This window comes from Hemicordylus capensis, chromosome 2 (assembly GCF_027244095.1).
Source record: "Hemicordylus capensis ecotype Gifberg chromosome 2, rHemCap1.1.pri, whole genome shotgun sequence".
Classification (NCBI taxonomy): Eukaryota; Metazoa; Chordata; class Lepidosauria; order Squamata; family Cordylidae; genus Hemicordylus; species Hemicordylus capensis.
This window is the reverse complement of record NC_069658.1, coordinates 426295730-426321659: the sequence shown is the minus strand read 5'-3', so window position 1 is coordinate 426321659 and position 25930 is coordinate 426295730. Positions and strand designations below refer to the sequence as shown.

Here is a 25930-nt window from a genome sequence, read left to right as displayed (position 1 = left end):
TCTTTCCGATTCCTCCAGCTACTGCCCCAGACCCACCAGGTTTAGGCCTGATGCCACCTTCTGTGACTCAGTTCTGTGTGTCCCTGCTAGGGGCACTTTTAAATAAAACATCTCCCAAATATATCTGCTGGGAAGGTACTACTGGGAAACTAAGGAGCTGTTTGTGATTGCTGGTATCTTTTCTTAAATGTTTTATTTTTTAAAAAAATTATATTTCTATCTCGCTCTTCCTCCAAGGAGCCCAGAGCAGTGTACATGGTTATGTTTATCCTCACAACAACCCTATGAGGTAGGTTAGGCTGAAAGAGAAGTGACAGGCCCAGAGTCACCCAGTGAGTTTCATGGCTGAATGGGGATTTGAACTCAGATCTCCCTGGTCCTAGTCCCACACTCTAACCACTACACCACACTGGTGTTTCCTCCTGGCACTGTTACCTCGACCTTAGCAACATGTCTATGCTTTGAAAACAGGGAAAGCTTGAAAAGCCATCACAAAATTGCTACGGGGAGAAAATACATGCAGGCTATGCTATTGCTAAAAGAAGATGTCTTTGGACTAAGCAATGTTCCCAGAGGATAAGGCTGTTTGAACCACATTCAAACAGGGCTGCTGCCATAATCTTCTACTAGACCAAGCTTCAGGCTAGCCTAACTATTAAGCAGGTGAGGTAATCCATTTTAGCAAGCAGATTGGAGGCATCATTAAAGGACAGCAAATAGTCAAATTATTTAGTGTATTATTATATTTTTACTACCATGCTGGCACCATGTGGATTTTCTGCCTGTCTGTAGCTCAAAGCACTATTGTGCAGATATACCCTTGGTATCTTTGCAAGTCCCACAATCAGGGAGACAATACCTTTTGTGGTTTTTAAAACTAATTGCTAATCTATAACACTGCAAGAAAACTTTCACATTGCATTCTCTTAACCAGGAATACAAATTCCCACATAAAATATGTAGCGATGCATACTGAGACTGTTTTCCTGGCCGAGAGTCTATAGCAATCACTGTATTTTGACATACCACACACAATCAACCTCCGGAACGCATCACTTTGGGATGGTGTGTAGTAGCAGTAACTGTAATCTTCATGGGAAACAGGCCCCTCAGTAGACATTATTCCTGATGTTCAATCTTTCCCCTTCCCCTTTAATTTACACTACTCACCCTTCTATACTGTATATTCTGCTGAAAGGGAGCAACTCTGATGCTGGAACATGTGGAGTTTGGCCTGACAGTGGCAGAAGATCCCAGGCTATTTTTAGGTTGCTGCTCCCTCCGTGGGGCCAGACTGTGTCTGGATATCCAGTGCTAGGTACCAGGTGGGTTCTGTTGTCCTGGCAACTGCAGCCTCTCATCTCCAAAGAGCTGCTAAAGGGGGAAGTGGCTATTAGTTGCCTGAGGAGGACAAGCAGGTGTAGGGCTCTCTTTAGGCAAGCAGGCTGGAGCGTATTCTTGCCAGTTAGTGATGGACTGGGGATGCCACAGTAGGCTCAGGTTGGCAGCAGGGCTTAATTTCCAACAAAGGCTTTGCCCCAGAACTTTTTTTTTTCCCCAGTGCCAGGGCTCAGCCCCCAGAACTTGACATCTTTTCCTTAACACTGGATAACTACAAACTAATCCAGAGACCACTCCCAGCGATTAAGGCTTCTAGAGGGCGACATGCTTTCCAAACAGCTTTGAATCTCCTTTGAGAAACAACGCTCTGCTGATTGTAGGCGGGGCTCGGTGTCCTGAGCACCCGCTTGATTCATTTAATGTTATTCAAAACCTTGCTCCTCTGGAGGTTGCTGCTCCCTCAGGCTGTGGGCTGCTGGGGACTCTGCCTTTCCAAAGCTCGAGGCAGTAGTATACAATCTAATATTAAACCCAGGGGTGGGTAGGAGCTTGATCCTGCCTCCGTTGTGACGCTGCTGCCCCCTAGTGGCCCCGCGGTCCCACTGCTATCCTTTCCCCCTCAGGCTGCCGCGCCTCGTGTGCCCTGTGAGCGCGGAATCAAGATCTCGTTGTAGTTCTGCCGAGCGACCGACGCGGCAAGAGGGCGCTCTGGTTCTCAATCGGCCTTGCCGGCTCTCTTGCCAGGGGAGGCTGTTGCTAGGAGACCGAAAGGACTCGGCCTGGAGCCACGAGGAGCAAACAGAGAGGTACGGCGGAAGCGGCGAGGAGGGGCAGGGAGAGACGCAGGGCGGGAGCTTGCGGGGGACCCGGTTTAAGAAAGGTATGTGAAATCGGAGGAGGTCTGGTTGGATCCCTTGCTGGAAAGATCTTGGTGCAAATTCCTTGGGGACGAGGGGAAGATAAGGGGGGTGGTCACACTTCAGCATTCCAGGTTTGCACATCTGCAGGGTCTGTCCAGTCATGGAAGATGACAGAGTTTCTCCAACTGGGGGCGCAACAATCCCAGTCCCGCCGCCCAGGATATGGGGCAGTTTTGCTTCATCTGGTATAAAGGTAGGACCTTCAGGACACTGTTTCCCAAAATTCTAGTGTTACTTATGGATTTCAGAGCTGAGGCATACTTCACTCTTCAAGGTTTTACCCTTCAGAGCATGTTAGAGTAAGAAATGCCCACCCTCTTTCTACCCGAGCCACTGGTCTGAGCATGACTCACTGGGAGAAGGGGAGCCCACAGCCGCAGTGACTCATGCAGATGCAACTGGCAGTCTCTTCTCAAGGCAGGTTATTCTGCTGCAACCTTGCCCTGAGTGTGAATTCACACTCAGCCAGAATTATCCACCTCTAGTGGACGATGATTGGAAGGAGACACAGCCAGAGCAGAGCATCAGGCAGAAGCACAGCAAGCAGACTCTTTTGCGGCTGGACACTTTGAGCTTACAGGAGCCTTTGATTATGTAACTTATCTCTTGTAGTTCTCTCATGGTGCATAGTTTGAGGATAAATGCTGTAGCAGCATTTGCCACGTCTTATGCACCAGTGCTGAGGGGCAGAACCGAGAGAAAGTAGTCTGAAGTGTGTGGGAGAGCTGGAGGAATTAATCCCAGGAGAGCCTTTCTAGGCTAGGAAAGATGTTAGACAGGAGGAAAAAGTGATGTCTACTCATCTGCTTTGTTTTTAATAGGCAGAGGCACTATGCCTTTCATGACTGCATGACAGAAAACACAATGGGAAGCATTTCCAGGGGGGTAAAAAATGCAGTTATGGGGAAAGCTTGAGCACCTGATTTCTGCCTAATGCACAGCTGCAAAAAGGCACAGCACCTCTGTCCCAAATAAGCTGGTAGTCCTGCTTCGAAGGGGGATATTGTGGCATCCTTCCCAAGCAGATTGCCAAGCCAGGCCACCATGATGTGTGCCGGTTACTGCTGATCATTTGTCATTCTGGGTGGCATGACTTTCTTCCTCCTTTCAGTTAATAATCCTGTGGCAGTCATAGCCTCATCAGACATAGCACTTGCAAGGTCACAGAGTTGTGATGGCACAGTGGGACAGCTATCTTAGCTTGCATGTGTGAAAGTGGCCTGACCCAGATCTGAGGCTTTGGATATAAGTGAGATATAAGAATTGTACTACAAATTATACTGCAAGAAAGGGAAGGTAGGAAGGTGGGAAGGAGAGAGCCAATGGACTGAGACTGGGAAGACCCATCTCAGCTTACTGGGTGTCTTTGGGTCCACTACTATTTTGTGGTGCAGCGGGGAAATGTGTGACTAACAAGCAGAAGGTTGCCGTTTTGAATCCCCACTGGTACTATATTGGGCAGCAGTGATATAGGAAGATGTTGAAAGGCATCATCTCATACTGCACAGGAGGCGGCAATGGTAAACCCCTCCTGTAATCTACCAAAGAAAACCACAGGGCTCTGTGGGTGCCAGGAGTCAAAATCGACTTGACAGCACACTTTACCTTTACTATTTCTTAGCCTGTCTCACACAAAGTTATTGTGTAGCTGAAAAGAAGGTGGAAACCTTGAACGCTATACTAATCTTAAAGGAAGGGCAGGAGAATGAATGAATGAGGGATCTATGGGTGTATCATATCAACATAAATATTAGTGGGAGTCATGTTGGGCAGTCAGAGCTGAACCCCTTTAGCTTAGATCAAATATGTCTTTGATTGAGGTTAGGTCCTGCCTCCCCCACTTAGTTATAGCACTTTCCCCTTTCATAGGTGCCACCATGCCGAAGAAGGGACGTAAACGGGCAGCACTGACTGAGGAGGAGCGATTGCTCATGATGCAACAGAAGCTTCTGGCTGAGCAGGAAATGCATAAGAAGAAGGAGGACATGCTAGCCCAGTTCCTAAAGGTACTATTTGTTTGCCAGGACTTCGCTGTGCTACAAGGAAGCAAGATCCGTGAGCAGTGCAGTGCTGTATGGAGTGTAGCAGGAAGCACAGTCACTGTATTGCAAGTGTGTGTGGTGGTTTTAAGACGGAAGAAACAATGTTATTAGATACGTGAGCTTACTAAAAAAAAACAACCATGTGGCTGGGATCTCTATACTAATATAAGGATAATTTTTTTAAAAAGTGAACCAATGGAGTGCATCAGTGAATCTAGTGGGGTTTGTTTCAACAGTGATGCTAAGAGTCCTTTTAGTTTGGAAGAATGCATCACTTGTGAACATGGTTAATGCAGAACAGAAAGTGGGCCATTTTAATAACAGATTGCCTTCCAGGCTTTGGTGCAATCAGGCTCTGGCAATGATAAAGCACTTCAGCTGTGTGGCAAACGGGCTATAACATTGTGTGATCCATTAATCCATGGGCAGGAAAAAGGTCAAAACAGTTTGTTTTTATTAAAGTTTTATTACTGTTTTTATCTTGATGTTAACTGCCCTGGAGTCTTCGGATGAAGGCATATATTTATAAAAATATAAAAAATAATATAAAACTTAGACTAGTGATTTTTTTAAAAGATTGTGAGCCTTTTGGGGACAGTGAACCATCTTATTTATTTATTTATTTATTTATTTATTTATTTATTTATTTATTTTTCTGTGTAAACTGCTTTGAGAACTTTGATTGAAGAGCAGTATATAAATATTTGTAGTAGTACTTACCGAATTAGAGGGAACTTTGTTAAGCTCTTTCACAGGTGGCATTTGACCCCTTCTAGATTATCCCACATTAATAAGAGTTTGTCCCCGCTATGCTGGAACAGCTGTGGAAATAGGGGAACATACTTCCATCTATGGTGGTCTTGTCCCAGTATGTTCTGCTTTTGGACAGAGGTATTTTTAGAAATGGGTAAAATTACACAACAGAGGTTAGATATGAGACCAGAGTAGACTCTATTAAATGTATTTTTGGGAGCTAATTTGGCATTATTGTCTCAGGATCTTATAGTTTTTATGTTAACTGCGGCTAGATTATCCATTGCACAATACTGGAAGCATAAAACCATGTCTCTGCATCTTGGTATCAGTCTATGTGGCATATTGCCATATTTGAAAAATTGGCCCATATTATTCATCTTCGAACAGTTGAAGCTAATTCTAATGATTTTTTTCATGATATGGTCAGGTTTTATTCTGTTCACAAATCAAGATAATTTAGTCATTCTCCTCCATCTAATTATTTACATATCTGGAAAGATGGTTAATGGATGTCATTATGTATCAGTTCTACTATTCATGTTTATGTATTGTCTTATTAAATAATTTTTTTTTAAAAAAAAAGACAATATTGAGCTAGATAGACCAATGGTCTGACTCAGTATATGGCAGCTTCCTATGTTGTTGGCTTCTCCTGCCTCCCCGGTGCAGGCCTCCCCATTCCCTGGCTGGCATGCTGGCTTCTTTCATGCCTGCCCAAGGGTCTCCCCATTGAGTAGGGAGAGCGTCACGTGCTATGCTATGATGTCACGGCATGCGACACTCTCCCTACTCAATGGGGAGGCCTGTGTGCAGGCACGAGAGAAGCCAGCTTGCTGACCAGGGAATTGAAAGGTACACGCACGGGCAGGAGAGAAGCTGGCTCACCAGTTTGCCAGCCAGGGAGAAGCTGGCACACTGGGGAGAAGCCAGCGCGCTGCGAAGCCCACCTTCTCGCTACCACCACCACAGCCACAGGTAAATAGAGAGGGAAGTGTGGCAGCGGGGCTGGAAAGTAGGGGGCATGCAGGCACCTGGCAGTTTTCAGTTTCGTATCAGAACCTCCACTTGTATATCACTCCAACTTTATGTTCAGAGGTTTCTGCTAGTTGGCCTGAAGCGCCTTTAGCTTGCTTCTCCTGCCAGCTGTCTTGGTAGTAAAGTGAGCACGAAAGAAAATCGGACTGGGAAATGCAAAAAAAACCCTGTTTAAGGTTAATATGGTTATAGAGTTACAAGAACTCAGGGGCAGGATTCTCTAAATGTTAAAAATTACCAATAAATGGCCATACGAAGACTTCATCAATGTTTCCAAAGACGTTTCACAAGTTACTTGAACTGTCTGTCATATTGGCCTGGCCTAGCTTGCTTTATGATTACAAAGTATTTCCTGATGTCCCATTTTAAGGCACATCCACATGATTCTTATGACTGCTGTTTTTTCATGTGGATGCAACTAACAATGCATCCTTTATGTATATACTCAAATAACTTCAGTGGTTACTCCCAGATAAGTCTGCATAGGATTGAGCCTGAAGGCCAAACTAGACAGTGTATTTAAACACGTGCACGCCTTGTTTGCCTAGAAAGTGGAGGTGAGATCTGTTTTTTATACCACAAGGAGCACATGGGGTGGTAGGAGTGAAACCTCCCCCTCCCCCTGCCTGATCTTTCTTGCCACACTCCTTTGCTTTTAAGCAGCTTTCCCCCAACTCAGCTCCGATATAATAAGTGAACTGGGCAGGGCTCAACACAGCAAAGGGCAGGAAAGTGAGAGAGGAGACAGGATTCACTCCCCTCCCTTCCACATTCCATTTGATATAAAAATTAGTAGGGGAAAAACCTTCATCCCCCTGCTTTTTGGTGAACAGGTCAAGCATGTGTTTAACAAACATGCAGTTGGCCCAACAGCTGTCTTGGTTTGGCCCTAACTAACTTTGGTTCTCACAGTTGTCTGTTCAGCCTCAGTTCCTGTTCTTTGGATTGCTGGCTGCTTCCTTATCCTGTGGTGCCTGGGCTGTCCAGGGGTTTCCAGTGTAACTTTGTGACTTGCAGGACAAATTGGCCAAAGAGGAGCGCAATAGCACTTTGAACATCCACAAGATCAACCTGCAGTGGCGCACGGTGCTCCGCGAAGTCAAGGCCAGGGAACTGCGCAAGGACATTGAGATTCTCAGCCAGACCTTTGAGCGTGTGGTGGACTGCAAGGACAGTGTCATTAAGGTGAGCCCTCCCTGGCCTCTTTAAAAAAAAAAGAGAATGTGAAACAATGGATGGCTTCTTTAGAGACTGGAGAAGGATTTTGAGGCAGCTTCTGAGTCTCACTGCTGCCATGTGGCATTTTGAAATCAAAAGGTGATGGAAAATAACAAATGCCATGTCTGCATTGCAGGGAAAAGTTATTAGCGCAGTCTTGTGTTGTGTGGCCTGAACTGTTCTCTATTCGTAAGGTTAAAATGGAGAACTGAAAGTGTGGGTCCCCAGCATTAGAGGGACCAGGGTCATGGTGGAATTCTAGGGCAGATCCACAGGGGGATCAATGGAGAGGTGACTGCAGGCCTGCAAGTGTGACTGAAAGGGGATGGAAGAAGAATGCTGGGCAGACATAGTTAGAAGAGCAGGCAGTAAAGCTGGGAGGCTGGAGGGAAGCAGAGAGGCTAGGGAAGAAACAGGCAGGGACAACTAAATATGCTGTGATATTATATGCTGTGATATTATAAGGCCAGAATTTGGTCCCCCTGCTTTTGGGGCAGAGTGACCTAGCACTGCCATTTGCGGGATATTTTCTTAAAGATACTATTGATTTTCTAGCAACACACACACATATAATCTCTTGTTCCCATCTTCCCTGGGGCTTTAATGATGCCATCAAACAGACCCATAATATAAACTCTTATACCGTTAAGCAAACAAACTAAGACATGAGCAAACACTGCAACACTAGATCAAAATCATAAAAGAAAGATTAGCGAAAGGGATTAGCACTTACAAAAGGAAGTAGTGCTACTGATGGGTATGGTTCCAGCAGGGACATAAATTGTGCTCAATTCTAGATCTTGGTACTATGTTATGACTTCTTGAATAAATGGTTTCTTACATATAAAATTAGGGCATACACTAAAATAGCTTAGGTGTGTGTAGAATAAAAAGCACGCTTTTAAATAGGAATGTTTTACTCAGCTTTCTAATTTCTCTCCTCTAAGAAGTTAGCTTTGCCATTATTACTAACCCTCTTACTTTAACCATCCAGTACCAATAAATTGGAGATCTAGGAATCCTCCATTTGAGATCTGTGCCAGTAATAACAAGCAAAGATATTTGTTTCTGATTAACAGCCTGTCAGCTTCCATAATAGGCAATAATACCAGTTTAGAAGCTTTTGCTACTGCGTGGACAATGAAGAATGTTTCAAACATGTCACTAATGCCATGTCCCAGAATGACTCAGCATCTGGACCTTCCCGCCAGCAGTGAAAGAAAGTTCCCTTTTATCCACACTCCTTAGAGAAGTCTTACTATATTGCTTCTGAATTTTGGGGAACCTGATAGGGGTTGTATACCAACAGCTTATATTGAGACTCCTGTATATTTATGCAAATTGTCAAATGGAACAGGGACTCCCATATTCTGACCAGATTCAGGGGTATTGTTTTAGTGTTGAATTCTTCTATTCTTGGAAACGGATTGATCCCCTCCATATCCACACGTTCTCTCTCTGTCTTTCCAGTCCCTGGCCAAGGACCTTGCTGAAGCTGAGGAGCAATACGCACATGCCCTGCGCAGCCACTTGCACAACATTGATAAGCTGCTGCAGCTCCAGCACTGCCGCCTGGGCTACTTGGAGGAGGATTACCACACGGAGCTAGAGGCACTGCAGAAGGAGTTTGAAACAGAGAGGTAGGAGGGAAGAGGGGAAGACTGTGGGGCTGGGACTCAGCTGCTGTGAAGATGGGGTTCGTGGGGACTCACGTGGCTGTTTCCATTCCTGCTAGGAAGATAATCATAAGACACCACGAGGAGGAGAACTGCTATCTCCAAGATGTGTTGCTGGCTATGGAGCAAAACTTTAGTGACAATGAATATGAGGCCAGGCTTGACTTCCAGAGTACAAGAGATGATGTCAAGAACAAGGTGTGGGTGGAAACTATCTGGAGATGTTCAACTGAGAACAAGCAAGGACTTCCCTTGGACCTGATGTCAGGCATTGTCGCTTACTCCCACTGTCATCCCATATGTATTCCTTCAGCCTGTTTCCTGCTGACATTCCACAAATCCTCTTCGCTAGGATTCCCCGCGCCCCAACTATTTGTAGCCACAGCTGCCAGTGGAGCCCCCAGCCACTGGGCTCTGGACCAGAACATAAGATATGTACTCAGAATACCCAGATGCCACTACCTTTCTTTCCTGCACATGTGGTTGTAGTCAGTGGCTGGACTGTACCACCGTCCCATTAAGAGCAGAACTAGAAGTTGTAAGAAACATGGCCTCTGCTCTTTGTTTCTTTCTCCCCTGTTCTGATATTGTATGGTATCTTGTGCTTTTCAGTGATAAGCTTCTCCTAGCTGGAGTCCCCCACCTTGGATATGCCGGTTGGGCATATCAAGTTTTGCTTGAAAAGGGGGCTCTTGGCCAAGCCCATTGAGTCCTAAAGAAGCCGGTTGATTGGAGCAGGCAAGGAGAGGATTAGTGGAGTACTGATCCATGTTAATTTTCCCCCAGAACCTGGAGGAGAAGCATTACTTACGCATGCAGTTAGAGGGTAAAGTGGAGGAGCTGTGGAAGCGCTTCCAACAAGCCCTGCGGAACTATACAGAGGCAACAGAGGACCGCAAGATTGCCTTTGAAGGCCTCAAGCTCAGGGATGAGAAGAGCACCAAGGAGATTGAGATGCAGATGAAGAAATTGCAGAAGATGCAGGTGAGTGGTTCTTCTCAGCTTTATTGAGCTGAAAGAGACATTTGGGCTCAAGATGTTCATGACTCTCTAGGCATTATTTCTTCCTATAATTTATGGCATTGCTGAGCAGTCCTTACAACACAGTGATGTTTCTCTCAGACCATCACATGATCAATCTTCTCCAGTGGCCTGATTCAACTACATTTTCCCCTGTTCACTATTGAGATACTACCCAGTTACCTGGTTAATGACCTCCCAGAAGCATGTGGGGCTGCTCTTAAAATCATAGTTTGGATAGGCATATATAGAGGCACTGCTTTTACAAACCAGCACCTGCTTCCCCAACTCCTTTGATAGCAGCTACCATTTTGGGAACTGGGACAGCTGCAAGTAAACCTTCCATATGGACATCTCATTATTCTGAACTAGCCCTTCTATGTGTGTAATGGTCAATCCCAGCCAAGCCACAGGACCAGTGTTGGCCATATATGCTGTTAGGGATTACTATGTAGAGGCCATCAAATGTATGATTTGGGCCTGTGAAAAACAGAAAGGACCAAAGGACTCTTCTCCACAAATCAACCCTTAACTTCTAACCCAACAGCGGATGAACCTGGGAAAATAGGCTCAAGTCCCAGAATGTCAAGGAATTCATCAGACAGCCATTGGGAAGTCACTGAGGGCCAGAGGTGGTCCAAGACATTTTGCAGCTGAAGGGCGATATGACGCTCCCCCACCTCACTCTGCAGTGCTCTGTGGCCATGGCCTTTGTGTGGTGTTGCTAGAGGAGCAACTCTCTCAGGACTTGCCTAGGTAGGAGAGGGCCCATGGAGGGCAGTCTGATGAAGGCCCCCTAAAACCTGGAGATGACCCTGCCCCAAACTCTCTTGATTATTGCTGCCTGATTTAGCAGCAGGTGGTGGGCTAGCTAGAGCAATGATAGGCAACCTTGGCATTCCAGGTGCTGTTGAACTAAACTGCCATGTGGCTGAGGGGAGTTATAATCCAACAACAGCTGGAGTGCCAAGGTTGCCTAACCTGGGACTAGAGTGTTTAGTTCTCCCTGCTTAACTGGCAGCATGCAACAATTGTCTGATGCACCCAACCAATAGACATGAAGAGTCACTTCTGCTTCTCTACTGGATTTGAAGAGGAGGAAGGGGAAGAGGAGAAGAGTGGTAGGGAAATGCTGTAGTCTGCCAGTTTCCTCTCCTCTTCTCCACATCATCTTTTGCTCTATCTTCCTCCTCCTTTTCAAGTTCAGGAGGAGGAGGAGAAATGACTCTTTGCACTTGCTGGCTGAGTGGATCAGATATCTGCTGTGCAAGTAAGCAGGCTGACTCTGGTGCCCCACTTCAGGCATCTGAAGATCTTGGGTCACCCCTGTTTGAAAACCAGCATCATACATAAACGACTCTCTTTTCCATCATTATTCCAAGCTATCCATTTAGACACCCCCCCATCACCTCCAGTGCTCTATAACTGGCCACATTTCCTCGTCTTAACTCTAATGGCTTTGACCTGCAAGCCTGCTTCAATAGCTAGAGATCTCACAGCTGCAAATCTGCAAGTCACTGGGCTTCCCCTTGCCATCTCTTTCAGTTTGAGCCATTAACGAAAAGCTCCCATAGCCTGAGTGTGTCCCTTCTGTTGTCACCAGGACCTCATTCTTGTGCTGAAGAACAAGATTGCAATTCATGCACGGGAGAGTGAAGAGCAAAACCGGCGTATCCGTGAGGAGAAGGAGGTGGTTTTGAAGCAGCTGCAGAAGCTCAAGTGGCAGATGAACCAGGCAAGGGCTAAGGCCCGTAGCAATCTGGCTAAGCTGTCCCAGGAGAGTTGTGGTACTCTCAAAGCACTGGAACGTGTGGTGCAGAAGGTAAAGAGATTAGTAAACACCTCCAGGCAGTCACAGGTTTAGACTCCTTCCTTGCACAGACTCAGAAAGGGTGTGAAAGCAAGAAGAGCAGAAAAGAGTTCCCAAGTGAAGTGTAGAGGGAGGGGAGTTGTTGCAACTCTGAAAGCACAACTTTGCTATATACAAGAAGTATCCAGTTGGCTTCAGACAAATCTGTATTTATGGAGATTTCAGCTTTCAGGTAGAGTTCCTACCACCTTTTCTGGATCCAAGCTCTTGTACTTTGTGATCCTTGTGGAGAAAGGTTCATTATCAGAGGAAGCTCAAGGCTGGATCCACTGCAAAGAGGGAAACCTTTCCTGAGAGGCCCAAGCCAAGTGAGCCATGTCTATCTAACACAATGGGAGTGTCTCCTAGACTGCCATTGAAAAGACTGACACCATGGATGGAACCTCTGATGGGGCAATGACCCTATTGTACAGGGCACATTTAAGAACATAATAATAGCCCTGCTGGATCAGGACCAAGGCCCATCTATCCAGCATCCTGTTTTGCACAGTGGCCCACCAGATGCCACTGGAAGCCACAGGCAGGAGTTGAGGGCATGCCTTCTCTCCTGCTGTCACTCCCCTGCAACTGGTACTCAGAGGCATCCTGCCTTTGAGGCTGGAGGTGGCCTATAGCCCTCCAACTAGTAGCCGTTGACCGACCTCTCCTCCATAAAGTTATCCAAACCCCTCTTAAAGCCATCCAGGTATCTATGCGGGCAAAACCCATGTATGCTGTCGTGTGAAAATTCTGAGGGTGGCTATTTTTGCCATGATAATATGTTTGGAAGCTGCAGTGTGGAGCAACTCTCAACCATGTAATTATGGCAAAATAGACAGTTGCACAGCTTTCAGATGAGCGTAGCACACATTTCTCCTACACAAAGATGATTTTTGTGCAGGAAAATTATTATTATTATTATTATTATTATTATTATTATTATTATTAATTAATTCGATTTCTATACCGCCCTTCCAAAAATGGCTCAGGGTGGTTTACAAAGAGAAATAAAGTAAGTAAAGATGGCTCCCTGTCCCCAAAGGGCTCACATTCTAAAAAGAAATATAGGACACACACCAGCAACAGTCACTGGAAGTACTGTGCTGGGGGTGGATAGGGCCAGTTACTCTCCCCCTGCTAAATAAAGAGAATCACCACGGTAAAAGGTGCCTCTTTGCCCAGTTAGCAAATATTGGTGGTCCTTAACAGTACTGGAGCCTGATGCTGGGCGGAAGGTGGCAACAGACATTCTCAGTTCTTGTTGCCAGGGACATCTCCGGGTTATCCCCTCCCACTAGCTCCAAGACAGGACAGAATCTGATTGGAAGACAGAAAGATACACGCCCACTCGGGACTGAGGGGGGATAACCCCACCCCAGTTCTTTCTGTCCTCACCTAGCTCCAGACAGCAGTTTTTCCTTCTTCTCAGCTTTTCTCTAAATTCCTTATCAATCCTGCTCCTTTGTCTATTCCTGGTGCTCCCTTTGTCTCCTCAGTCTTGTCTTTTCTCTCTCTTCTAAAAAAAAAAAACCCCTCTGTTTTAACTCGCTTTCCCCCACTTCCCCCCCCCCACTCCTACCCCCGCTGTATGGAGTGCAGTTTGAGGTGGAAGGCAGTATTAGTCCCGAGGGGAGCACAGCGCTGTGGCTTCGGGCCAGGGCTTTCAAGGGCTCTTGGAGCTACTGCTTTGGCAAGCCGTGCTAACGCGGAGGCTAGCTCCGCCCCAGCCGCAACGATCACGGCCCCCCGACCGATTCCGGCAAGCCATGACATCGCCTCACCGCCCGCTTCCACAGGGCCGTGGCCAGAGGCTTCTAATCAGCCGCACGCTGCCGCGACGGTGACGGCCACCTTAGAGCAGTCCGCGCCGTTCGCCGCCGGGTCTTCCTCCTGCGGGCCGTGAAACTCGCGCCTCAGCGGCCCGGCGAGCAGCCGAGAGGGCCACCGGGGCATCCACCTCTCCTGCTGAGTTTGTGTTTGCCCGGCTTCCGTGCGCCAACCCCCCGCCTTCCTCCGCGGAGATCAAAGCGATATCGGAGGCACAGGAGCTCTGTAGGCGCAAGATGGCGGCAGAGGGCTCCAAAACGGCGCAAGACGACAACGCGGTGGCCATTTTGAAGGACTTGGAGCGAATTTTGGCGGGCTCTTCGTCTGTGGAGACTTCTTGCAGGGAAGTGACTGGGGCCCCTAGAATGGTGGTCGGGGAACGGGAGGTGCCTGCAGCCCCAATGACTATTGCAATACCAAAGTCTGTTCCCCCAGACTGGCAGGCTTGGTTTAAAAACGCAATTATTGATACTGTTTACCAACTGAAACCTCCTAAGAAAGATAAAAAATCCTCTCGTAGGAGGAAGAGGGACCCATCCTCCTCGGATAGTGGTGCCTCTAGTACCTCCGCTAGCCCCCCTCCTAAAAAGGCCAAAGCAAAGCGCAAGCATCTTAAACCAAAGAAGGCCCCCACACGTAAGAGTGGCACGCATCCTTCTGATCTCTCTGACCACGAATCTGGAGATCCAAAGCCTCTGGACCCCAGACCTTTGCGAAAACCTAATGTAACCCCCTCCCAACCTTTAGAGTCGGAAGGGGAGGAGGGACCCATCAGGAACAGGGACTCACCTCGGGATCCCGAACTCCCTGACAGAGAGGATGGGGAATGGTCAGGAGGAGAGGAAGGTGAAAATGCTTCTGTCTCCCAAAGACTCTTTGTAGCTGAGGACTTCACTCCTCTCATGACTAGAATTATTAAAACTATAGGGCTTCAGCAAAATGCAAACCCCGAAACACAGACTACTGAAAAAGGGAACTGGGTTTTTCCGAGAGCAAAACCCAAAGACATTCTGTTACCACTGCCTGACTTATTCGCGGAGGTGGTGAAACAGGAGTGGCAAGCACCTGCGGCCAATAAAAAACCGTTACCTATTTCTAACCGTTTTTATTCTTTTCAAAAGGAGCCCTCTGAACTGTTCAAGACACCTTGTACGGCTGCACCAATTGTGCAATTGGTGTCAAATTCCCTAGTCCCGCGGGACGGAGAGGTCACGCTGAAGGACCCAGCTGACAAGAAAGCTGAGTCAGCCTTTAAGCGTACCCATGAGAATTCTGCACAATCCACCAGGGCAGTAGCAGCTGCTTCCATGGCAGCAAGGGCTTCTCTGCTGTGGATAGATGACTTGTTGAACGATCCCGCAGTGGATTCCACGAGGTTTAGGCAACAATTGGTTAAAATACAAAAAGCTCAGGCTTTTATAGCCGACGCTACCTTGGACTCTATAAGATACTCCTCCCGGGTACAGGCAGCCTCAGTTCTGGGAAGGAGACATCTGTGGCTTAAGAATTGGGCTGTAGATAGCACCTCCAAGAGTAACCTTACCGGGGTGCCCTATGATGCCACAAAACTTTTCGGGGAGGAAGCCTTAAAGGATGTTCTTGTAGAGTCTACTGACAAACGCAAGACGATGCCCACTGCTGGGTGTAAGCCTGATCGGCCACCCTTTAAAAGGACAAATCAGCAATCTCAGCCCTTTCGAGGGTTCCGGTCCTTTAGGGGCTGGGGCAGAGACAATAGGCTGCAAAGAGGTTCCTGGGGTCGCCAACGTGCTTCCTACAGGGGGACAGGCGGCTTCAGACAGTCATCTGCCCAATCAAAGCAGAAGTCCCAGCAATGACTCAAATCCGGTTCAGCTGGGGGGCCGCTTATCACAATTCCTCCCTGCCTGGGCCTCTTCGGTGACAGACCATTGGGTACTACAAGTGATCCAGTCAGGCTACAGGATAGAGCTGGACGCCCCTCCCCCCCGAAGGTTCCTCCCAACCCCAAGGTCCCGATCCTGGCAGAAGCATTCCGAGATGCTTCAGGCCATCCATCATCTGTTGGACATAGGGGCGGTGGAACCAGTACCATCCTGCCAGGAGGGGAGGGGCGTTTATTCTATACTGTTCACCGTCCCCCAAAAGGACGGTTCAAGGCGGGCGGTGCTCGATTTAAAATTCTTGAACAAATCCGTAAAAAAAGAGTGATTCTGGATGGAAACGTTGAGGTCAATTTCGGAAGCCCTGCAACACCTGGACTTCCTAACATCAATAGACCTAAGAGAAGTGTACCTACACGTGTCGATACATCCAGAAAGCAGGAGACTGCTACGTTTCAAGTACGCAGGACGCCATTTCCAGTACACCGCTCTACCCTTTGGTCTGTCAGCCGCACCCAGGATATTCACAAAGGTCCTCGCGCCTCTGGTGGCACACCTTCGTCTGCGCGGAATCCATCTTTTTGCGTATTTAGATGACTTGCTGCTGAAATCGAACACAATGGACCAGGCGAAAAAGGATCTAGAAACGACCATCACAGAACTGGAACGCCATGGGTTCCTGATAAACCACCAAAAGAGCCACCTGACACCGAGCCACCAGCTTTGGCACCAGGGCGTCGTAATCAACACCGTTGAGGACCGTCTCTTTCTTCCATGGGACCGCTTCACGACGCTTACTCAGGAAATAAGGTCCATCCTGAGTCCCCCATCTGTCCCTCTAGCAACTCTAGCAAGAGAATTGGGCCTGATGGTGGCAACTATAGAAGTGGTTCCCTGGGCACGTTACCACCTGCGTCCACTTCAATGGTTCCTGCTCCCCTTTCAACTCCAGATAGCACAAAAGAAAAGACTGTCTCTCGCCCTGCCCTCTCAGCTTCGGAAGGCGCTTCACTGGTGGCTCAGCCCAGACAATCTATTCCGGGGGAAGGAATTCCTGGACCCTCCAAGAGTCCTGATCACCACGGACGCAAGCGACAGGGGCTGGGGAGCACACTGCCTCCACCTATCGGCTCAAGGTCGTTGGGACAGAGACGAAGGTCAACACAGCATCAATTGGAGGGAGCTTCGGGCCATCCGCTTGGCTCTGGAGGCATTTCACAACACAGTACAGGACCGTCACGTACTCATCAAAACGGACAATGTGACTGCAAAAGCCCACGTGAATTGTCAGGGGGGAACCCGATCGAAGTCACTGAGTCTAGAGGCCAACTTGTTGCTCTCATGGGCAGAGAAGAACATCAAGTCACTCACAGCACACCACTTGAAGGGGGAGCTGAATCGGGTTGCAGACTGGCTCAGCAGGGAGGATATCCATCCCGGGGAATGGACACTGGACCAAGCCATCTTCAAGCAGGTCACAGAGCGGATGGGCATGCCCATCATAGATCTATTCGCCTCTCCAAAAAATGCGCAGCTGGAAAGCTTCATGGCAAGGTTTCCCTGCAGGGGAGCAGCGGCAGTGGATGCACTGGCCAGTCCCTGGCCGAAGGGCCTGTTGTACGCTTACCCGCCTACTCCCTTGCTGGCCAGGGTCCTTCGAAGGGTGCGGATGCTGAAAGTGCACATCATTCTCATAGCACCTTTTTGGCCCAGGAGACTGTGGTTCTCGGAGCTGGTACACCTCGCAGTCTCGCCGCCCTGGGAACTGCCGGTCAGCGAGAACTTTCTGTCCCAAGAACCCGTTTGTCACCCCAACACGGGTTGGTTAAGGCTGACCGCCTGGAAACTGAGAGGGGTCTCCTGAAACAGTTTGGATACTCTCAAGGGGTCCTTCGTACTATGTTAGCATCGCACAGACCATCTACCAATCGCATTTATCAGTATACCTGGCGAGCTTTTCTCCGATGGACATCACGGCATTCCGTACCTAGGGGCACAGCAACTCTAAAGCATCTTCTGCAATTTTTACAGGAAGGCTTAGAAAAGGGACTGAGACCTAATACCTTGAAACGCCAGGCAGCATCACTGGTCAGTCTGGTTGCCAAAGGAGCACGCTCTTCCACCCAAGCCGAGGCCCACCTTCAGAGGTTCCTAAGAGGGGCTACCTTGCTGTCGCCACCAGTTGTTCACAGGTTTCCCTCATGGGATTTGCACCTGGTCCTGAAGGCTCTTCAACGACCTCCATTCGAACCTATTTCGTCCATACCACTCAAGATCCTGACCTTTAAGTTAGCCTTCCTGGTGGCAATTACCTCAGCCAGGTGTATTTCAGAACTGAGGGCGTTGTCCATTGGGAAATCCTTTTGTGTTTTTCAGAAGGAAGCGGTCCGTCTAATCCCGGACCCTTTTGTACGTCCGAAGGTGCCATCAGTTTTTCATCAATCTCAAGACGTATTCTTACCATCTTTCTGCCCGCATCCGGTTCACGAGCAAGAAAAGTTATGGCATAAGCTAGATGTCCGTCAGTGTCTGAAGAAATACATCAGTAGGACTGCAGCCTTTCGTACCACGGACTCTCTGTTCTTATCATTCAATCCGCGATCAATGGGGTCAGCAGTTACCGCCTCAACGATAGCCAGATGGATTAGAGCCTGCATAGTGATGGCATATGAGGCGCAACACGCTACACCGCCGACACGTATCATGGCGCATTCTACCAGAGCGGCGGCCACCTCGGCGGCTTTTTCCTCTAACGCCCCAGTGCAGGACATCTGTAGGGCAGCTACCTGGTCTACACCATCAACATTCACCAGACATTACAAAATTGAATCCTTTGCCACCCTCCAGGCAGCTTTTGTCAGAAGGGTTCTCCAGCAGGTACTTCCCCAGGAGTAGTCAGGGGCGCCCCCGCCCTGTGTTGGCCAAGCTGTGGTATGTCCCCGGAGATGTCCCTGGCAACAAGAACCGAGAAAGGAGTGTTGGTTTCACTTACCGTGAAGGCTTCTTCTGGTTCTTGGTGCCAGGGGCATCTCGACCCACCCAGCTGGGCGTCTTCTGCCTATTCCTGGTCTAGTACCTGGTTAAATTATATCAGCAATTTAAATGTTCAGTTAAATGAAAGCATTTCCCTCATTGAGGGTGTTGGAACGTTAGTGTTGTTTTTTCTGTTACCCGTTTTCTCTTACCTATGGTGTCAGTCCGTCTCTGGGCTCTGTAGAAAACGGCTCGGCCGAAAGAACTGGGGTGGGGTTATCCCCCCTCAGCCCCGAGTGGGCGTGTATCTTTCTGTCTTCCAATCAGATTCTGTCCTGTCTCGGAGCTAGTGGGAGGGGATAACCCGGAGATGTCCCTGGCACCAAGAACCAGAAGAAGCCTTCACGGTAAGTGAAACCAACGCTCCTTTTCTTCTCCTTAGACCAGCCATGCCAGGCCTGGAGCTGTCCTGACACAGCTGGGAGAAACTCAACATCCCTAAAGAGCAATGCGGATCCTGGGAATGCTGCTCTTCTACCTAAACTGGGCACATTTCATTCAGAGTCTTTTGAAGACTTAAGAGTTTTTCTGCATTACACACTTAACACTCATTACATGGTCTCGGCTTCTTCTAAAGAATCCTGGGAATTATAATTTGGTGAGGGTGCTGAGAATTGTGTTAGAGAGCCCCACCAGTTCCCCTCTCTGAACTAAATTTCCCAGTTAGACTGTAGATTGTGTAGATACTGGCTGACATGAGGACAATTACTCAAAGTCTTCTCATTGAAATGAAAAGAACAAATTAGGCAATACCTAATTTGTCCTTTCAATTTCAGTGGGACTCCTTTGAGTCATGGCCTCCATCATGTCCACTGCTGTTGTCCCCTGTAAGCCCTAGTCCTAGAAAAAGAAATCTGTGCCAGACCTAGAGGAAAACACCATCTGATTGTTGCTCTTGTTCTTACAGGCAGAGCTGATCCTGCGACTGGCTGAGATGTGTCGCAAGCTGGAGTCTGAGGAGGAGAAGGTGCTGCCGTTTTATGCTAGCTCCTTGAGCTGGGAAGAACAGAAAGTTGTGGATACGTTGGCCATGGAGAAACCGACTGAGCAACTAGCTCAGGTGAGCCACTCTGCATGTGGCAATGGGCAGGGTGCAAATTTGTGTGCTTTGCTGACAGAGGGGAGGATACTGTTCTCTTAGGTCATTGTCTATATTAATCCTTTGGGGAACATTAGGGTTCTACTGTGTCTCCAAGGCTTTGTCAGGGGACAGATGCAGCTTGGCATTCACTGCTGTTCTCCCTCAGAGTAAGGCAGTTCATGCAACTGGTAAGATCGGTGAGAAGTGTGTGCGCTCCTGATTTTCAGTCGGGTGCTAGCAAACAACTAGGTGGGGGGGGAGTGATTGTCTGTGAGGCAGGAGCTGGGTAGGATGGTGCTGTCCTATCCAGCACTTATAAACAACATTTTAACAAGGTAGGAGGAGAAGCCATTGTACTTCTCTCTCACAGACTATGCTAGTGCATGATCGTAAAGCAAGAACCTGCACAGCTCTCGAAGCTGGGTAGGATGCTTGTCCTACCCTGTTAGCAATTGTGTGAATTGCCTTAATAAATGATAGGATTGAGGCTGCTGAGAGGTTTGCTCTGCCTTTGCTTCTTGCTCTGTCCCAAAGTGCATTCTGCCTGCTGTTCTGTCTAGGGAGGCCTGTGTAAAGTACTGCTGTTCTTTGTAGTATTTGGCTGCCATATGACTGCAGAAACTGATCTCTGTAACAAACCCAATGGCTGTTATATTCAGTACAAGTCTTTTTATTTAGAGTCTGCACAGGAGGGGTGTGTGTGTTTGTGTGTCACACAATACAGCTCCAGCTCCAAGCAGGCATCCAATCTGGGCAAATTCCTGCCCATTTCCACAGTTTTTTACAGCCAGCCCAGACATCTGCATTCTCCATGTCCTCTAGATGATGCAGGACTACGTGGGACTGGAGCGCTTCTGGCAAAGATACAACAAGGTGAGATTAGAACATCTCTCACTGGAGCGGACAAAGGCAGCATTGCTCCAGGACAATTTCAAGCTGAGGCACCTGCTCAAACAATACCTGGATGGCATCTCAGTGAACGATGAAGTCCTGAGCCAGATCAATCCACTGATGATCATCAATCAGCATTCCACTGTCCCATCTCTGCCTCACCCTGTGCCTGTCAAAGAGGCCCGGGTCAAGCGGCCTATCTATAATGTGGTGGAAGCAGCACATGAGGTCTCACATATTCTCTGAGCAACCAACTTGTAATTCCAGGGAGCTCTCCTCTCTCTCATTAATAGGGCACTGGCCATAAAGAAGAGCTGAGCAAACCCAACCAGTGTTGGTGCCTCCTTTGGAGAGCTATTCCCACAGCAAGCTGTCATTAAAGAGTTAAATATAACTGAACTGATGAGTCTCGAGACTTTTCTGCTGTCTGTAGGCAGACCGACAGAGAGGCGAGGACAGTGGGGGACCTGCAGCTTGTGGTGGGCCCCTACCCATCTAGCAACCTTCACATCTCTTAGGTGTGAGCTCTTCCTAAAAAAAGATGGGGGATGAGACAAGACCCCTTTATGGGATGGCTGCAGTGGAGGCAGGAGAGGGGACGCTTGGAGTTTGTGTGCACGCAGGTGATTTCTTCCCCCACCCTCATCTTCTCTTTCCAGCTTCTATTTTATTTCATTCTTCCTTCAAAAGCTTGGAGCAAAATATATGGGTTTCAGGGCCCTGAGGACAAATATTATAATAGCCCCCCAAATCCTGTAGGAAACACTATCTGTTTGGGGAGGCTTGATCCTATGAACTGCCATGCATTTAACCTTTATTCTGAGGGCATATCCATACTACAGATTTTATGCCAGTTTAACTGGCAGCTCTCTCCACTCCCAAAATGCTGGGAGTTGTTCTCTGGTAAGGGTGCTGAGAAGTCTTTGTTAGTGGACTGTCTCATAGAACAAGTTTCCAGGGTTCTTTGGGGTGGTGGCATTTATAGTGTAAACATGCATGTAGCGTTGCAAAAGCATCCCCTTGTCCCTTATCAGTGCAGTTCCTATACTTTTATGTAATTAATGGGGATATTAAATATTTCAAAATGATAAGTGAGGACTGACAGTGTATTTCCTAGGGGGGCCCTCTATGCTGAACCAATAACCACTCTCGGAGATTGTATTAACATGCTCGACTTGATTGTGTATGTAAATACTGATACTCTTCCCCAGTTAGAGACTCTTCTTTGAACTACTGGGTCCAATTATTCCCCTCAGAGTCCTCTAGGCAAAGATGTCCGACTTACACCTCCAGCTACCTAATCACTGGCTTTGGCAGGGGGTGACCATATCCCTTCCCCCTCCACAACAGAAGCAGCCACAAAACCATGCTGAAAAGATAAGGAGATTTATTTCTTCTTGGCCTTGTTCCTCTTCTCCTCCTTGAGCTTCTTCTTGGAGACACGGGGTGCCTGGGCCTTCTGGTAGAGGTAGTAGCCAATGAGCCCCAGCAGTGCTGGGACAAGGCCAGTGCACAGCAGAGGCAGCATGTCGTTCAGCAACTTCTGCCCATAACTGGCTCTCAAGAGCCCCACCAGCTCCACCTCAAACTGCAGGACTGCATCCGCTGCAGAGGCAAAGGAGTGACGTGAGGCAGGGCTGGGAGGAGCTGGCGCTGCAGCAATACCACTACAAGCAAGGCAAGGGTATGTGCTGATATAGATCATCCGCCCACAGGAAGTCTGGCACTCCAATGCAATCTATCCGTGATGAGCAGCAAAAACAAGGGCGTGCGCTGCTGTGGCTACAACTACACCTGGTTACAGAGGCAAGGCTAGCCAGTGCTGTGAACCTTCCCTCTTGAGAATAATCTAGGATTCCCTAGTCTCTAGGGCTCCAGAATACCCACAAGATGTTCCACATGGGAAACTGAGAAGGCTGCCTCCTCCCTTTCCATGTGCTTGTGCTGTTGCACGGAGCAGTACCAAAGGAGGCAAATATCAATCGAGCATTTACACTGTGTGTCCCAGGACTGAACAATGGTTCCCACACAGGACTGGGTGGTTTACATGAGCTATCAAGTCATTGTAGCCGAGGGCTGCCATGGTCAGGACATAAGCAGAGCCATGGCTGTTGGTCTCTCTGCAACTACACACAACGCCCAGTTGATTAACGGGGCTCAACTTCCAGTTCCTGGGCTGGACATGCTGTTAAAGTGTCTCACAGCATACAATGCCCTGTTAATGAGGGTGTATCTGACATGGCCCAAGGCTTATTTGGGAGTGTAAAGGCCCAGTTCCTTATTCTTAAGTGTGATCAGGGAACACTATGTGTAAAGGCACATTGCACAAAAACAATACTTTGTGCAGCTTGAAGGAGACAGTCCTCCAATCATGAAGGTGTATGATAGGGATTAGGGAATCGCCCAAAGCTTATTTTGAGGTGCAAGAGTATGTAAGAACTGGGAACCAGCTTCAGCCTTTTAGCTGATTCCTAGAAGGCAAGCACATCATAGGCCCAAGTCACCACTAAGTTGATAAATGGATTGCAACCACACACACAAACACTCATTTCAAGATGGGCAGCCAAAGAAACCAAATGTAATAATAGTAATATATATGGGATGATGAACTCAGGGCAGCTTTCACTTGGGTCTTCCCATTTTGCCCCACTCTAGGGGCCAGCAGGGCAGACCCCCCAAATTCCTAATCCAACTGGCCAGATGTGTCATTCTGAGCTACATTTGGTTGTCATCCCCAGAACAGTCATGTGGATTCAGCAATGCTTACCTACTTCTTATCCCACAAACCCAGTTTCACAGCAGCTTTCCCCAGATTCTGTCCCATTCAGCCATTTAGGTCCAATACTCCTAAATTCACCTTGTCTTAGGGCACATTTTGACTTTCACTAAATCCTTATTAAATCCCAGTAGATATATCATATTTACCCGAATCTAAGACTTGTTCTTTCCTGTTAAATAGGTGTGTGTGGGCGGGGGTGGTGGTGGTTTGTAAATACAAGTATAACCTGTATTTAACCTCCATCTTTTAAGCCATCAACTTACATTCAGAGTTGCCTTCTATTCGGGTAAATACAGTATAAGCCAGGACTTGGCCCAGGAAGCCATTTTCAAGGGAAGCTCGGATTCAGCCCTGGAATATGTGAAGTAATAATAAAGGAGAGAGTGCTTCTGGGCACATGCAGAATATCTTTTCTTTCACCACTGAGTAACCACAGTGATGATTCTTGATATAGCTTCTTTTTAAAAGTTAACCCATTGCCTATTGCTGCTGCCCCACTTGGGCAGGAAATAAGAGATGGGAATGAAAGGTATTTAATACTTTGAAAAAACAAAAGTGCCAACCCCTATGGCACAGGAATGCCACTGTACTCTTTCCCTGCTCACATAGCCATCCAGTGATGGTTAACATCTTGCTGTTCCACAGCCACACAGTGCTGTAAGCACATTTGCTGTCCAAAATTCCCCACACTCTGTTCCTTTCCAGCCTCTCCTTCCCTGCCCTTCCACTTCCCCACTCCCAAATTAGAGCTAATATAACCTCTGAATACCTGGAGGCACCAAAGGTTCCCATAAAGACACCCTTCAATATCCCATGCACGATGTCCTGCCAATAAGGCACCACAAACTGAGCTGACTGGCCACAACTCAGGTGCAACAGTCTGATTCTACCTGGAATGGAAGGTGGGGAGCCTCTTTTGCCATACGCCAGGTGAGGGGGGATGATGACTTTTCGTTTCTCTCTGCCAAAAAGAGGGAACACATCAGCACTTGGAAACTGAACATTTGCACACAAAACGTTTGACTTCAACGTTTGACTCCCTTCAATCAGAGGGATTCGTTGGGCAAAAATCTGGGCATGGAGAATTGCAGCTTTCAGATATGTCAGAGACCTGCTTTCAGGACTGGATTTCATTAGGGGCTCAAATTTATGTGACTAAACAAAAAGGTTCTTGAATTTCAGTGAGCAATCCCAGGTTATGAAATAAAGGGCCAAGTCTCTGAGATGTGAACATGGGATCACATCTGTAGAAAGGGAGAAATCATGGCTTGCATTACTAAATACATTCTAAAGCAAGCATCTCAAACTGCAGCCCTCCTGGAGATGTTGGCTTACAACTCCCATTATCTCTGGCTACTGGCCATTTTGACTAGATGATGGAACTTGCAGTCCAACAGCTGGAGGGCTGCTGTTTGAGACCCTGTTCTAAAGAGAAAGAATCCCAGATAAACTAAATAATCATGCAAAAAGAAAAAAATGTGGACAGATTCCCCACCGGACCAGCATCAGCAATCAGCATAATAAATACAGGGCATATTTATACACTAAAAATATGTATCAGTTTTATACTATTTAACTATAATGATGCCTCCCTCTGAATCCTGGGGAAAGTAGTTTGGTCAATGCACTGAAGATTTTTAAAAAAATTAAAAATGTACTAAGATGTTTTGTTATAGCAACAATAATAAATAATAAAAGAAATGGAGAAGAAGAATTATAACTAAAATAGAACAAAATGGAAAGTTTTGGGTGCTTTGAGTAGCATCCAAAGGAATGATATAACCCTGGTGGGGGGAGACGTCTGATAATTAATTCTGACATCTTGAATATAATTATTCAGTAATTCCGCAGAAATGAAATACATATACTTTCTACTTTATCCAGCTATTACTGTCTTGTTTCTGCTGAATTACTGAATATTCACTCTTCTGTTTTAAGTCAAATAAGTAGGAAGACAAGGAACAGGATGGAGGAAGATAAATGGGAAACGAGAGATATTAGAGAATCCTACCCTACTCCCTTCCCTGAACTACACCACCCTGGGGAGAGGAGATGACTATTAGACTAGTTTAAATCTTTTTATAGATATACTAAAGAGACTCACAGTCATCTTTTCAATACTGACTGAGGCCAATTTGTTGCAGTTGGTAGAATGATGGTTTCAGGAGTGCTGCCAAACACACTGGTGATTACTTACCCCACACACATGTCCAACAGACCCTGTTCCAAGCCTGAATGAGAGAAGAGGAAAAACATTGGGAAAGTACTTATCTGTGGCTTTCTGCCCTCTCAGCTCCTTTTGCAGGAGGGGATGGAAACATCGGACCTAGTATACTACTTAGAGAAGTGGTAAACTTGAATCTGGACTATAGCACATCAGGGAGAGGTTCACATCACTGAATGTTCCTCCCTACAATAAAATGAAATAAAATCCATGTACATAAAAAAACCAGATGTTAGAGAAGAGGCTAGGTTGGGACCCCTCTCCCTGACATGCTAGTTTTCTATGTACAGGGAGGTGTGTTGTTGTTAAGAGGGACATTCAAGCATGTGAATACGAATACAATGAATATTTATATACCACTTTTCAACAAAAGTTT

At 47.3% G+C, this 25930-nt stretch overlaps 2 protein-coding genes across 12 annotated transcripts in view; one reads left to right on the top strand and one right to left on the bottom strand.

Annotated features, from left to right (window-relative positions):
• The first annotated feature begins 1996 nt into the window (after positions 1 to 1996).
• CCDC65 (coiled-coil domain containing 65) lies at positions 1997 to 20950 on the top strand. 3 transcript variants are annotated; one of them, XM_053303296.1, is made up of 9 exons: positions 1997 to 2147; positions 4131 to 4267; positions 7112 to 7279; positions 8783 to 8952; positions 9048 to 9186; positions 9775 to 9972; positions 11612 to 11830; positions 19487 to 19639; positions 20483 to 20950. In XM_053303296.1, exons 2-9 carry the CDS (start codon positions 4139 to 4141, stop codon positions 20795 to 20797), a joined length of 1491 nt encoding a protein of 496 aa, XP_053159271.1. In that variant the 5' UTR covers positions 1997 to 2147; positions 4131 to 4138; the 3' UTR covers positions 20798 to 20950. The 3 variants fall into 3 exon arrangements, with proteins under 3 accessions (XP_053159271.1, XP_053159272.1, XP_053159270.1); XM_053303297.1 differs by having other exon boundaries at positions 2044 to 2221; XM_053303295.1 differs by lacking the exon at positions 1997 to 2147 and adding an exon at positions 2434 to 2454.
• FKBP11 (FKBP prolyl isomerase 11) overlaps positions 20316 to 25930 on the bottom strand; it is a 23343-nt gene continuing 17728 nt past the window's right edge. For 8 of the 9 annotated variants that reach the window (XM_053303304.1, XM_053303306.1, XM_053303301.1 and 5 more), the window contains 3 exons: positions 25528 to 25561; positions 24221 to 24291; positions 21922 to 22156 (listed from right to left, as the gene is read on the bottom strand). In XM_053303304.1, the coding sequence (XP_053159279.1) occupies positions 21939 to 22156; positions 24221 to 24291; positions 25528 to 25561 (323 nt within the window). In that variant the 3' untranslated portion in view covers positions 21922 to 21938. Of the gene's footprint in view, positions 20515 to 21921; positions 22157 to 24220; positions 24292 to 25527; positions 25562 to 25930 lie in introns of those variants that run through there. The other variant, XM_053303303.1, reaches the window with a different exon arrangement.

Bases quoted from the DNA above. Each gene is read 5' to 3' on its own strand.
- CCDC65 (XM_053303296.1), top strand. From the start codon at position 4,139: ATGCCGAAGAAGGGACGTAAACGGGCAGCACTGACTGAGGAGGAGCGA. The intron at 9,973-11,611 runs GTGAGTGGTTCT...TGTTGTCACCAG, and splicing joins AGAAATTGCAGAAGATGCAG to GACCTCATTCTTGTGCTGAA. The intron at 19,640-20,482 runs GTGAGCCACTCT...CATGTCCTCTAG, and splicing joins CGACTGAGCAACTAGCTCAG to ATGATGCAGGACTACGTGGG.